Genomic DNA, 14040 nt, shown 5'->3' on the forward strand with positions numbered 1-14040 from the left:
AAGCGACTTCAGAAATTCAGAAGATATGGAGGTAAACGTTCTCATTCTCTGTACTCCATTTAGAGTGCCAAGTGGCAGAAGGAAAAAGAGATTGATGACTGCATACTTTCTAGGACTAACTTACCGTAGACAGCTTCTTCACATTCAACATTACAACAGAGAAACAGTTCCCAAAACCATGCCAAGTGGACACAGGCTAGAGCAGCCTCCTGATTTGTGACTATCACAGAACGTTCAGAAATGGAGAATCATAACAATTTGTTGCTTTGATAATAAACACAGATGGAGGAAAAAATGTCACTTAACGTTACTGCTTTATCCTTGGTACATAAAAGAGAACACAAATACTTGAATAAACTTTATTTAGATTATCATAGAAAAAAGAATCACTGATAGCACCAAAAAAGACTTCACAAGATAAAGGATGTAAAGGAAAGCCACATACAAGTTCATAGTAAATACACTGCTCTCTTACCACATTACACACAATATTCCTTGAAGTTGCACACTTAGGAACTAATTACTCCTAAAGCAGTTAGCAGACATTTCACTTGCCAAGTTGGTCCCTGTTTTTAAGGCTAAATCCTCTTCTTACTCATGCAAATCCTTAGAGTTATTCTAAAGAACTCAGTCTGAATAAGAAACAGACAGCTAGTCTCTTTTTGTAAGTATCTCATCTCAGCTGCTACATCTACATGCAACTGTAGATCAAGATTGTCTTTTACACTGGATCTACCTAGGAACCAATAAATATAGTTAACATAATAAAGTTATTCACATGAAAAAAAGTTCAATTTACTGAATTTGGCAAACGTAGAAATAGTCTGCACTATAACACATCTAAGCTTGTGATTACAAAGCAGTGTTCATATAGTGGTCACAGTTAATGTTTGTTTATATTATTTTAATTAATGCTTTTCACATTCTCTATCTCACACAGCTGTTTCATCAAAAAGAACAAGCTAGAGAGTCCTTTAATTAAAAACCCTGAGAAATGTGCCAGCTGTATTCAGATATGGTTGCTTTGAACATAATGTCTCCCATTTTATTACGTGGCTCCACGTCAGAGGCAGATGGTGGTGGTGTGGCAGTAGAGGTTAAGCCTTCCCACCAATATTTCCATATATTTTGTTGCTGGTGGACACATGGCAGCAGAGAGGCAGTCTGACAAAATGGAATCTGACATGCAAATATGAAGCAAAGGGGTGGAATTAAATCCCTGAAAAAATTGCACCCATAGACATTTATCAATTCTTGCCAAAAGTTTACGGAGCCCAAACAGTGAATGCATAGTGAGGCAGCGGGTGCATTTCAGCAGTGGTGACAGCAATATGAAAGACCATGTTCCAGACGGCCATGCACAGCTGTCACATCACAAAGGGAAGAGCATCTCAATCTGCTCATCTGTGCAAATCGGCAAATGACTATGACTGTGTTGAAAAATAGTATTTCGTAGCATTGTTCTGTTGTTTGTATCAATCTATTGTTATTTCCATGTAAATAAATAGGAGGTATTACTTCTGGACTGATGTACTGGAGAGTTTAAGGTAACACAAAACAGAGCTGAGGTATGAACCTGTTTTTTTTCCATAAACTCCAAGTCCCCACTGATGCTAACATGGAAATTGTGCAAGAAAGTAGAATTACAGTTGATTGTCTCATCTTAGTTTTTGAACACAACATAAAATTTTCACTAATAACTATCCACCAAAACACAAGCAGACTACTGTCTTCACTGAATTAATGGAAAACTAACTACAATGAGAATTCTACTCAGCAACTACAGAAAAAGATAGAGTGTGTATAAAGCAAAAGTTAGGTTTACATTCTTTTACAGACCTCTGTTTCTTTGTGTGTATCTCCTATCTGTCTGCTGATTCCAGTTACTCTCAAACAGGCTCTTTGGAAACAGAACATAACTATGTTCTTCACACTTACTTATTTTACCTGATATTTGCAACACCTAATTTAAAATGCATCTTCACATTTACATAGAACTCACGAGGTATAAGCCCTCTGAACAGCACTGAATGTACAACACAGAGTTTCAGAAATCAGGTATACATCCTTTCTGCGTCTTTTTGCTACCACGTTTACTTATAATTTTGAACAATTTTTCAAATAACAAAAGAATCCTTCTCAAGAACTTGGTTACACAAATTTAGAAGCCCAAGATCCAAGGTCTCATTTGTTAAATCATTTGAAGAGGATAGAATTTTACTATACAATATACCCAAAGGTCTAGTGCTATTACAGTACTCAATATTTTACAGAGATAATCTCCATATTTTGAAATAAGAATGCAATGGCTTTCCTTGTACTAACCCTGAAAATGTTCAAATTCATAGGCAAAATCAAAAAACCTTTTCCAGAAGAAAAATGTATTTTTCTGTAGCAATAAAGTATAACCCAAGACTATTATGATTTAGAATGTAAAATTTTAGATTAGTGGTCCAACAGTACAGAAGAAACACAGGATAAGTTATTGTAAAATAAGATAATTATTCTGTCTTTCTGTCACGTGCACTGCATTATATCAGTTTAATTATGCAATGCAGGCAAATAATTCTATTTACCAATAGCAATGCCACACCCCTGACAAGACACTCAATCAAAAAAATAGACTTGCTGGAATGAAGAAAATGTTCCTGTATAAATCGGAGTATAATTATAAATCAATTCTTTTGTTTCTTCACCTTCATTGGGGAAACAGTGCAGGCTCTTCCGGGCTGTAAAACATTTCAGAAGTACAGATCACTTTACTGCTATCAGCCTCGACAGTATCTTTGTTAGCAAAGTTATTCTATGTTGCACAACAGCAAACAAAATTACAGCAATTAATATAAGAAGAATCATTAAGATACAGGTTCCGAAAGTTGTTTACAGCAGTATTTTATTAGTGAGGAGGGAGAAATTCAACTGTTAATTTAAAATCCAGGCTATAGAAGAAGGTATATTCATGAGCTATTGGCAGCATCTATCAGAGATAGCAATACTGATAATACTGGAAGAAATGCATCAGAGCATCAGCCTACTGAAAGATGCAGTGAAAACTGTGGGCTTTGTTTGTAAGGACAATAAAAACTGAATCCTGCTCTAGTTTGTCATTTTGGCAATTCTACACACATTAAAATTAGTTACTGATGGATATGAAAGTGATATTAAAAGAATAGCTTAATTATACACATATCTATGCCTTCTTAATTTCTGTCAGTTGAAAAGAGTTTACATTTTTCGCCATATGTGCATATATGTACACAAATTAATATGCACTGTATCTCAACAGGAAGAAGTTAATAGAAGAGCTTCCACATTTGCTTGGATAATAGCCATAGTAACTTTACTTCTGCTTACAAAATATATAGTGTTCTATTGCTGCACTACAAAAACAATTAAATGGACATGTTTTATACCTTTTCTTTTTTATTCCATAAGAATCTTATTAAAATCGATAAAATACAGGAAGCTTATGGATACTTTTCTACTTTTATGGAAAGCAGTGTAAGACTAAAGTATGCAAGAAATAGCCTTAAACTTGTAAATATAAGATATATATTAAAATATAACTTTTATTTCTACACACTCACTGACCATGTCAGCACACATTTTGCCTATTTTAAATCACTGTCCCTTTCTCCAATTTGGCTGCTCTTTTCATAAGAATCATAGAATGGTTTGGGTTAGAAGAGACCTTCAAGATCATCTAGTTCCAACCCCTTGCTATAGGCAGGGACACCTTCTTCAAGACCAGGTTGCTCAAAGCCCATTCAGCCTGGCCTTAAATGCTTCCAGGGAGGGGGCATCCACAACATCACTGGGCAGCCTGTTCCGAAAGTCAAGAAGTCAAACCTAGAGTCTAAACACAGTTTGGTTGTTGATTATGTTTTTTATATTCCCAGTCAATCAATTGAGACATCTTCACGAACAGCCTGAAACCAGTATTTCAGCAGAACAGTGTAGGAAGCATTGATAAATGTATAATCAAGTTTGATCACTTCAAGTACTCCTGTATTCGTAGAGTATTTAATGATAGCGAACAGACTACAATGGTAACTCGGTTTAGAACTGAGGAAGTGTCTAGAATTATGAATGGATCATTTTTTTTCATGTTAAAGTCTTTGTGCATGGGAAGATATGACATTACAGAGATCATTCAAAATGGAAGAAAATCACCGCACAAGCAAGACTTTTGGCCCACACTACTGAAAAGGTTTGGTCAACTTCTGCTACAACAGTCGGCCTTTTGATGCCACTTTTACAAAAGCATTCTATTTCCCTTACTTTTTATAAGCCTATATAAAGGTTGCAGAGTAAGCTTTTCAGGAAGCAGTAAGAGGTACTTGATTCATGTTGAAAAATAATAAACTTACCTTCATTAACAAAGAAGTCAGCTATGTAATATGCAGCTCTTACAGCTGATGAGGAATGTGGAATGCCTGATGAGTTCTTCCATTCAAAAGGATTTTTTTCTGGATGCCATTGGACACCATAAATTGGGTATTTGTATGCTGCAACAAACATATTTTCCATCAAAGCATGAAAGCAAGATCTATACCTTAAGAGTGATATGTTTAGTCTTACTGAAAAATAAAGTCAAAGGACAAGCTACAAAAAACCCTCGCTTATCAACAGCTTCACAAAAGCTTGAAGAGCAAGCTGAAATAGGTCCAAGTGTCAGGATCTCCTTGAAGGACAGTCAAATCAGAGGCAGCTCCCATTTGGTCCATACCAGGAAGAAGCCAGTCCTTAAGTCTTGCATAAAAAACAGAGCCACAGCAGGTGATGACTGCTCTGTGATAAACTGCTTGCAGGCACAAGATATGTTATCATTAGCCTGATTACGTCTTCTGATCAAACTGCTATTCTCCCCTTCTTCTGGAGGACTGCCAGCATGCCATACAGAAGAATCCCATAGGCTGACAGCTGGACCTTATTGTAGAGCTGCTAGTCATGCACTAATCAAAATAAACCCCTCTCTAATGAGCTAATATGCTTTTTTGAGATGAGCAAGCCTGGTAGAAAACATATGTAACATGTGGTAGGGAAAGCAAAAGGATTTTGGAGAAGAACAATTACCAGCATTGGTGTCAAAGCAATGGGAGATATTGCTGTTATTTCAATATTGTGACATGTCCTCCCTGTACTCAAATAGGTAATAAACCATCATGGGAAGGCATGCATAAGCAGACAGACAACAAGCAAGATGCAACGGAGGTACACTGGAGGTTAGGCTATTACAAGATGAGTGCTATACACTTTGTACCACAGTATTGGAATATTCCAGTGTTAAAGTGTCATAGCACATCTGGAAGGGGAATAGTGAGTGAAAGAAGTAAGTAGTTAAAAATATGTACTCAAAAGAAAACTTTTCTCTGCAAATAGCACATCCATCACAGCCAGAGCACAGACAGAGCCAGCACTCACCTTGTTATTCTATCAGTAAGCTTGCACTACAAAACAGCATAAATGCCACCACATCCCCAAAACTGCTGAATAAATACTTTGTTACAGTCATATTTTAGAAAGGAAATTCATTTTCCTACCTTCCATGGTAGATATAAATTCCACTTCATCATCAGTATTAGTGGTCAGAATATTATAGAAATTATAAAGCTTTTCATTCTTTGTGAAATTCTGCAGTAAAAAGAAAAGAAAATAAAGATGTGTTATCTGTTTCTTTATTTCTAGTTTAGACAGAGAGAATGCATTTGTGTAAAACAATCAAATACCTCCATGGAAATGCTCCACACATGAAAGTTTGATGTCAACGGCTCAGTAGCAAAGGCATGTAACAAATCACTGGGAAGATTCTTGAATAATCTACTTTGTTTTGCAGCTGTCACAAAGAAAAAACAGACACTGTCCATTATCCAAGCAGCTAACAGGCTGTCTATTACTGAATAGGAAACACATTTAATAAAATTTAATAAAACACTACTTTAAAACAAACTTTCAGGTTTCTGTGGTAAAATTTCACAATTTAAGAATGTACTGCAAAGAAATTAAAAAAAAACAGTGAGATAAATCCAGAGTTGTACCGACTTTATAAAAGTTTGGTCAACATAATAAGAAAGTACTTAATCATCAAACATTCAGCCTTTGTACTTCTCACAAACAAAACCACAATACCTCTCAGCAAAACTCAGACATGAGATGTAGTGGGATTTCTCACCTGATGTAAAGTTCAAAGGGAGTGAAAAACCATTTGTCTTGGTATTAACAAGTAAAATTTCACCACTTGTGAGATATGTCAGCAACTCGTGTCCAAGACATGTTCCCCATACTGGGAAATAATCTCCTTTATCATTAGCCTTCAAAATAAACAACAACAAAATAAAGTACTGAAGATTGATGAACAGAACTTCCTATTCTTTTCACTTTCACCTCTGTAGGCGAGAAATAAAACTACTATAGCAGTAGAAACTCTACCAAACAGTTGTAACAGTTCAGCAATTGAAATAACCACATCAAATGCCTTAGTTTTTCTTTAAAAACTTTTAAAAAAAAAAAGAAAAAGAAGAAGAAGCAAACATCAGTCTAGATGATAAGTGTATATTAAAAACCCCATAACATTCAGCCTATTACATACCTGCTAGTGTACTGTTGATTATGGTAGCTCACCTTACATTTGTAAAACTGCTAATATTTTACAGTGCTAATCAAGTCTTAAGAGATTAAAATTAAAATGCACAATCACCCATAATAGCACAGAAAAAAAAAAAAAAAAAAAAGGATGAGTAAGCATTAGCTATGAAGAAGTGAAAATTATTTTCTGCCTTTTAGTCACTTTAAGGACACGTGTCAACCAATAAGTCTGCCTCTTTGGTCATAAATTTATGACATACACAATTTGTTGTGAAATATCAATAGAATTTTGTAATAGTCTTGCAAACACTAACAGGAAACCACAAGAAACCACCGCCCCAAGCTGCACTTTACACCATGAGCAGTTTTGTAGAGACAAATGAGATCACTAGTTTCATAAAATTGTAAGACTCAGGTTGAAGGTGACAGATGAGTAATCACTATGAAAAAAGACAAGAGACAGATGATAGAAGAGCAACATTAAAATCATAGGGACTGAGCAGTATGAAACTGGTGCACTGAGCTGCAGCTGACTGGTTCTGTGGATGCCTGTGCTTTCCTGGTCTGATCTCCATTCCTTTCAACAATACACTTAGAAGACAGTAAAGTTTTACTTCAAAATGTGTTTATTATCTAGAAAAAAAAAGAATCTCTTATGCTCAGAGAGAATTAAATTTTCCATAAGGATTCAGAGCCTTCCTGATGTTCCCTGAAAGAAATAGCTTTCCCACAAATTCAATCTTTTCCTAAAAAAAAAAACCTAATGATTAGCAATAAAAAGTACTTAATACCACCCTTCACATGCCTTTTGTCATGTTATAAGTTAAATTAGTGAAAATCTGTTCTATTTACAGCTACCAAGCCACTGGTAATTAGTACAATGAGGTAACATGCTAAAGTAGACATTTCACATGCACCTTCAAAGATGTATTTAAATCTACTTACATCTAAGAAAAAAGGTGCTTCACTAACTGTAGAATATATTTTAGGAGAAGCTTTAACATTACATGATTGTAGACTGGATTGTTAGAGAGCCTCTCTAGAATTCCTTCTGAGTCTAAGCCTTATTTATGAGAGATTTACTAAGAATTATATTTAGATGCATCTTTAGTCAGCATTGAATGTCCCTGGATACTTTGTGTTTTTTGAAAGCTTTATTGTTACTTTATTGCAGGTTCAGAACAGCAATGAAGCCCCTAGTTACAATGAATAAAATGATAACTGGAATTCAGGACAATGACACCACATATAACATGAGAGGGTGTCAGACATATGAATCTTAAGCTTTGAAATGATTTTTTAAGCAGCAGCTAGTAACGAGATACTTATTATCAGGCTTATGGTTAACACATTGGATGCCAGTGGGAAACTAGAATATGAGCCTCCTTGTCATTTTGATCTTTGAACAGTGACAACAAGAACAGACTGTTCCTTAGTAATTACCTCTAATGCCTTGCGGTAAAATATCTTAGCAACCCTGGAATATTCTGAAGTCTTAAGATCCACACCACCTCCTGGAAAAAGAACCCTGAAAGGCAACATCCAAGAACATGATTAGCAACAGTGAATAGCGGTGATCCAATTAAAACCCAGAAGTGTAAAGAGAGAAAAGTCTGACAGTGGCTTTAAGGGTCTGGATTAGGGCATCTAGATTGCTGAAATCTATAAATAGGAAACTAAGGTTCCACCAGGAACAGGAGGGATCTAGTCAGAAAAGACAATGGCAATTCAAATACATTTTCTAGAGAAGACACTCAACTGGCTGGGAGGTGAATAGCCCAGTAGGCTTATTGTACTGATGAGCTCTCCATTAATTATGTGATAACTGTCTAAACTAAAATATGTAGTTACATCAGTCTTATTCATTTGCATTATCCTAGTCTTTTACTGAATCACATTCTAAAATTTTGTGTTCTTATACTAATAAATGATTATTAGCAAAAAGATACGACCAAAAATAGCACAGAGAAAGAGAGAGGTGAAAAAAAAAAGAGAATACATGAAACAGAGATACTTCTGCTGCTATACAAAAGAGTTGTCTGCAATGACTCCATCAAACCCTACCCAAGCTCCAAGCCGCCTCTTCCTATAACTTTAAAATCCTGGCCCTATTCTCAATTCATCCTGTTCCATTTAAATAGAGACAAATTTATGAAGAAAGGTTGAGGAAACTGAGCTTATTTAGCTTGGAGAAGAGAAGGTCCCAGAGAGACCTCATTGTGGCCTTTCAATACTTGAAGGAAGCATATAAACAGGAGGGGAAATGGCTATTTACGAGGGAGGATGGTTTTAAACTGAGATAGGGGAGGATTAGGATAGATATTAGGAGGAAGTTTTTCACTCAGAGGGCAGTGACACACTGGAACAGGTTGCCCAAGGAGGTAGCGGATGCCCCATCCCTGGAGGCATTGAAGGCCAGGCTGGATGTGGCTCTGGGCAGCCTGGTCTAGTGGTTGGTGACCCTGCACAAAGCAGGGGGGTTGAAACTATTTTATCATTGTGGTGCTTTTCAACTCAGGCCATTCTATGAAACTGTACCCCTTCTTACAGAAGATAATACAATCAAAAAGTTCCCACTGAAAAGTGAAAAAGTATACTTGGCTGTAACCTTTGGTCACAGAGGATCTAATTTAGCTAAATAAGACACAGAATCTCAGAGACTATTTCAAAAACAAATAGTGTGCAATCTTCTTCCTCCATAAAAATAAACTTTAAAACAAACAAACAAACAAAAAAACAAAAACTGTAGCCTCCCATCTCTGTGTGGCTTCCCAACTACAAAAACGACAAAAGCAAAAGACTTCATACAGTCTAACAGGCTTCATACATGCAAATAAATAATGACATGCACAATCAAGTACTTCTATCAGTAAGCAAATGAAGTCTCTTTCAGATAAAACTGGAAATAATCGAATGACCTCTCTAACCCACTGTAGTGGGAACTCAACTGGATTTACTAGAGCTACCTCCAGCAGCCACTGAGTTTTCACAAAAACAACTGAAGGATTTCCTCAGCATTTCTGATCTCTGGAAACAGTAACTTGTAACTTGTTCTAGCTACCTTGTTAGTATCTCAGTGATACATTTCATAAGATCCCAAGCATCTACAAAGTGAGTGAGTATGCACTTAAACTCCTGGGACTAGGTTTATGTCAAGGTAAGCAATTCACAGGATCTGCAAAAGCCATCAAATATTTTCTGGAAAAGTAGAAGTGTATTCACAACAACATAAATTATTCTCTAGCTTGAATTTAGAAAATGAATATAGCTGAAGATATTCTCAAAACAGGACAAATTATAGACTTCTGCAGAGATTTGTTTAGACAAATATGGTGATCCTCATATGGAAGACACGGGAAATTCATTTCACCTGTTCCTTCTGTTCAAACTGACCAACATTAATTAAAAAAAATAAATAAATAACTGACATTTCTTCTAGAACAAGATGGAAGTAACTCATTAAGCAACAATGATAATGGCTTGTTATTGTGATAGGCAGGTTGAAATGCACCTGCCTGTATTCTACAATCTCTCACTGATTAGAGCTGATGATGTTCACCACAGATTTCAAAGACTGTCTCAGAAATACAAAGCTATACTCATAAAATTCTACCTCTGCTATAGTAACTTTCATGGTCTTAAGATGAAGGCATTTAATAATAAAGAATTTCCAACTGCAAAGAACCTCAAGCTAAGGTCTCACAACATGAAAGATCAATCTATTTAATTCTTATACTAAGTTCCCACAGTACAGAGAGTCCTTCTCCCCACAGATCCCATTTGTTATACACAACTGTATTACGGAAGCCATGAGCTGACAGTGGAGTGTAATGAGAGGAAATATAGATCATTCTTACCCACCTACATAGCACAGACCCAACTGTCAACCTCAGCAAAGACAGAAGGATAAGAGAAGAAGATCTATTTGCCTAATACTCCACTAAGCATTGACAAAGACTGGGGGGTAGAAAGGAGATTCCATTGTTTATAGTCCTTCTGGTATGAAAAGAGAGGGTGGCAGTCATGAAAAAGTGATGAAATCACTCATTTTGTCTCCAGTACAAGAAGACACAGGGAAGAAAGGACAATTGCCTTACACTTCCTTTTTTTAGAACACTCTGAAGACCCACATCTTAATGTGTAGGGAATACTGTGGGGCATAAGATGACACAGCTCTCCCAGGACAGACACTGGTCTAAACATGCAAGCTTTAGTCATGGTGATTAATGTTGTTATATGCATAAGATTTATGAAAATATGAATGGTCTAAGATGTTCATCTCATGACTACAAGTACACCAAGCATGTGCTATGGGATCACACACAAAATCACTGAAGTGTAGCACCATTTGATATAACTTTTCTAAAGTATGATTGTAGCACAAGCTGAACATAAAATATTTTGATTTTCCTTACATCACAATTAAAAGTGTGTTAAGCTAGATCACATGTGGAAAACGTGGAAAGACGACACAGGGGACAGTTACCAGAGGTCAGCTGACAGTTTGGAATATGTTTGTCTAACAGAGACCTAAGCCTCAGAAACAGGCAAGATTGACCATTCAAGATGGAAAGAGCCCAAAGAGAAAAGTGTAGAAGAGAATGGAAATCAGAAGCCTTGATGATGGAGGATCTATGGAGAGTATTGAAAGAGAATGGGAGAAGAGAGAAGATAGGGTTGGAGCAGAGAAGGCTGAGTGATGACACACCCAGCAAGAGGTATTACATTTCAAAATCAAGGTGATAGCTCAAAGGAGAATGAGAAAAAAAGGAAGTGACCTACTTCAGTTGTAAAGAATAAACCAATTGTTAACCTCTGTCACTCCACTTCTGACTACCTGCATCGGAGAATACTAATAGGAGTCCTGACAGTGTTGCAGAGAATCTGGCATGCTCCAAATGGAAGAAAATGGAGCAGATCTACATGGGATGAAACAGTGCTCTGTCTTAGAACAGATTTATATGTCTGCAGTATTCAGCACAAGCTTTCAAGAGAGCAGAAAGACAACATCCTTGAGAAAATAGCAGATTGCAAAAAAAAGAATTATCAGTATTTCAGTAGAAAAACAATGCTCAAAACTTACCCATTAATAGAGTGGAATATTTTATCATATTCTTCATCTGAAAGATTTAATCTGAAATACCAAGAAAATAATTACAAAACACATTATATATGTATATATATAAAGCCATAAAAATATCATAGTTATTGAACTGAAAGAAGTAGTATAGAAAATATATAAAAAGTATGGTTTAAACATTCAAAATAAAATACTCCAAGTGCAAATGAAACAGGAACCTGTCAGGTATGGTTCAGGATTAGATACTCTGAGACCCCTTTGCAACCGATCATTAAATTTAACATTTACATAAATGGTGTGGCTATTATTTCCTGCAAACTGGCAACTCCGGTTTCTGATTGATCCCAAGATGTGCAGAACTGCAAACATTTGGTCACACCCATTCTTCAGAAAAGACTGACAGGTGGAAAGATCAGTAAACATCAGGAAAACAGTACGATGGCTCTACAAATGTGTACAATGCAAAATGTGTACACTGCGTATATTCAGTGTCCAGCTTTGCAGTATCTAACTAAGCTTAAAAAACTGGAAGCATCCATCCAATGTGTGATCAGCAAAACTTCTGGTCAGCATCTATTCTGAAAGCTCCACTAGCTACATGAGGAAAACTAGCTTAAAATTCAGGTACTTCACCATTGTCCTTACTGGTCTGTGTGGGTACATCCCATTATGATTTTTTTGATGCTCCATTAGTATCATTTTTATGATTCTCACTTAAACATCTGACAATATGCATTTACTACTCTAGAGCCAACTGCTGGCTATGAAGCACATCCAGTTCTTCTACTTACTCTATTACTTTTTACTCAGGAACCAAAGTATTACACAGTAGGATGCCAGTGACTCACACTTTGAGCAAAATTGGCCTTGGATTTCTTCAAGGACAGTCTTTCCCCATTACTTCAATTCTAGGATGACAGAATGTGACAAAAGATAGTATCTCTCCAGATACATGTGTTTGTTTGGCAGACTGAACACAACTAACTTCAAAAAACCACCAAGGTGAACTAGAAGGGGTAATTAAAAAAAATTAAATTAAAAAAAAAAAAAAAAAGACTTTGGTAAAAAGAAATATTAAAAATTACACGTTCCAGCCTACTGCTATCCTGATTTTTAAAACAGCTCACAAACTGTGGCACCTTTGAATAGTTGTTGATGAGCTGTAAACACTCAGAAAATCAGCACGACTGCTGCCTGAGCCTCCAATAGCCTCACGTTAACTGTTACCCACTTCAGGGGATATAAAACCCACCTTATTGGCACGATGCGGGCACCGGCAGACTCCAAGAACTTCACATACGAAGCCGCTATATACGAACTTCCGAATTTGTGGAACTCATCAAAGTGACATTCCTGTGACAGTATCCCTGAGAGGTCCGAGAGAGAAAATCAGCACGGTAAGAAATGTTTCATGCAACTGTTGGGCACAGCAAGAAAAATTAGACTCCAATTTCTCACTCTGCCTCCAAATTACAGCGTTCCCTGCGCTGTCCAATGCCAAAAGGTGGGACAGCAGGCATCAGTCACACCGCCGGCTCACAAGGCACCGGACAAACACGTTTCACCTAACTCCCCTCTTTTAACTACGCAGTAACAACTTCTCTTAAATAAGCCCCGTTTTGCGTCTCCGCTGAACTACGTACAGCACTGCAGGTCTCAGCAACAAAGGCTCCAGCAGTCAGAGCTCGCACAGTCTAACCACCATTTCGCGACTTTCACACCACAGAAGCCCGCAGGGTTTCGGTTTTAGGAGCTACGTGCGGAGGATTAACGCGCAGGTATCACACGGCCGCCCCTTACCGACGATGGGCCTCTCGTTGGGCTCCGGCTCGCGGCCGCGCGGGACGAGCGAGGCGGCGGTGGCACAGCGGAGCAGGAGCAGGAGGACGGCGGCGGCCGGGAGCGGAGCGAGCCTCGCTGCGCGCTCCATCGCCCCTCGACCGCTGCCGCTCCGAACAAACAGTTCCGCGACCGGCCGCGGGGCACGCTGGGAAATAGAGTCCCGCCGGCCCCGCCGCCGGCCGTCGGGCACCGGGCGCAGCGGGAGCATTTCTCGCCGTTCTCCTCACGCTGAGCTGGAGGAGGCGGCCGTGCCCCCGCGGAGGCAGGGCTGGCAGCATCCTCTCGCCGTCCTCCGGCTTCCCAGCGGCCTTGGCGCTGAGGGTTGAGCTATCAACCGCTTTTCGCGGCCGCCGTGGCTTAAGAGCAAGCAGCGCGCTTGCAGCCCGGAAGGCCGACACTATCCGTGGCTGCAACGCGAGGGGGGTGCCCAGAGGGAGAGGTGGGGGATTGTCCCCTCTGTTCTGCCCACGTGAAGTTTTGCGTCCAGTCCTGGGGCCCCCAACACAGGAAATGTTGAAGTGGCCCAGAGGAGG

General features: G+C 38.2%; 1 protein-coding gene across 1 annotated transcript; it reads right to left on the reverse strand.

Moving 5' to 3' along the window:
- Positions 1 to 317: 317 nt before the first annotated feature.
- On the reverse strand, positions 318 to 13858 carry GGH (gamma-glutamyl hydrolase). Its single transcript, XM_031612804.2, has 9 exons — positions 13466 to 13858; positions 12918 to 13032; positions 11669 to 11719; positions 8029 to 8113; positions 6173 to 6311; positions 5730 to 5836; positions 5544 to 5634; positions 4371 to 4508; positions 318 to 2729 (listed from the first exon to the last, which is right to left on the reverse strand). Exons 1-9 carry the CDS (start codon positions 13713 to 13715, stop codon positions 2608 to 2610), a joined length of 1098 nt encoding a protein of 365 aa, XP_031468664.2. The 5' UTR covers positions 13716 to 13858; the 3' UTR covers positions 318 to 2607.
- Between the last annotated feature and the right edge of the window lie 182 nt (positions 13859 to 14040).

Source organism: Phasianus colchicus, chromosome 3, assembly GCF_987193195.1.
Source record: "Phasianus colchicus chromosome 3, bPhaCol1.hap1.1, whole genome shotgun sequence".
Lineage (NCBI taxonomy): Eukaryota > Metazoa > Chordata > Aves > Galliformes > Phasianidae > Phasianus > Phasianus colchicus.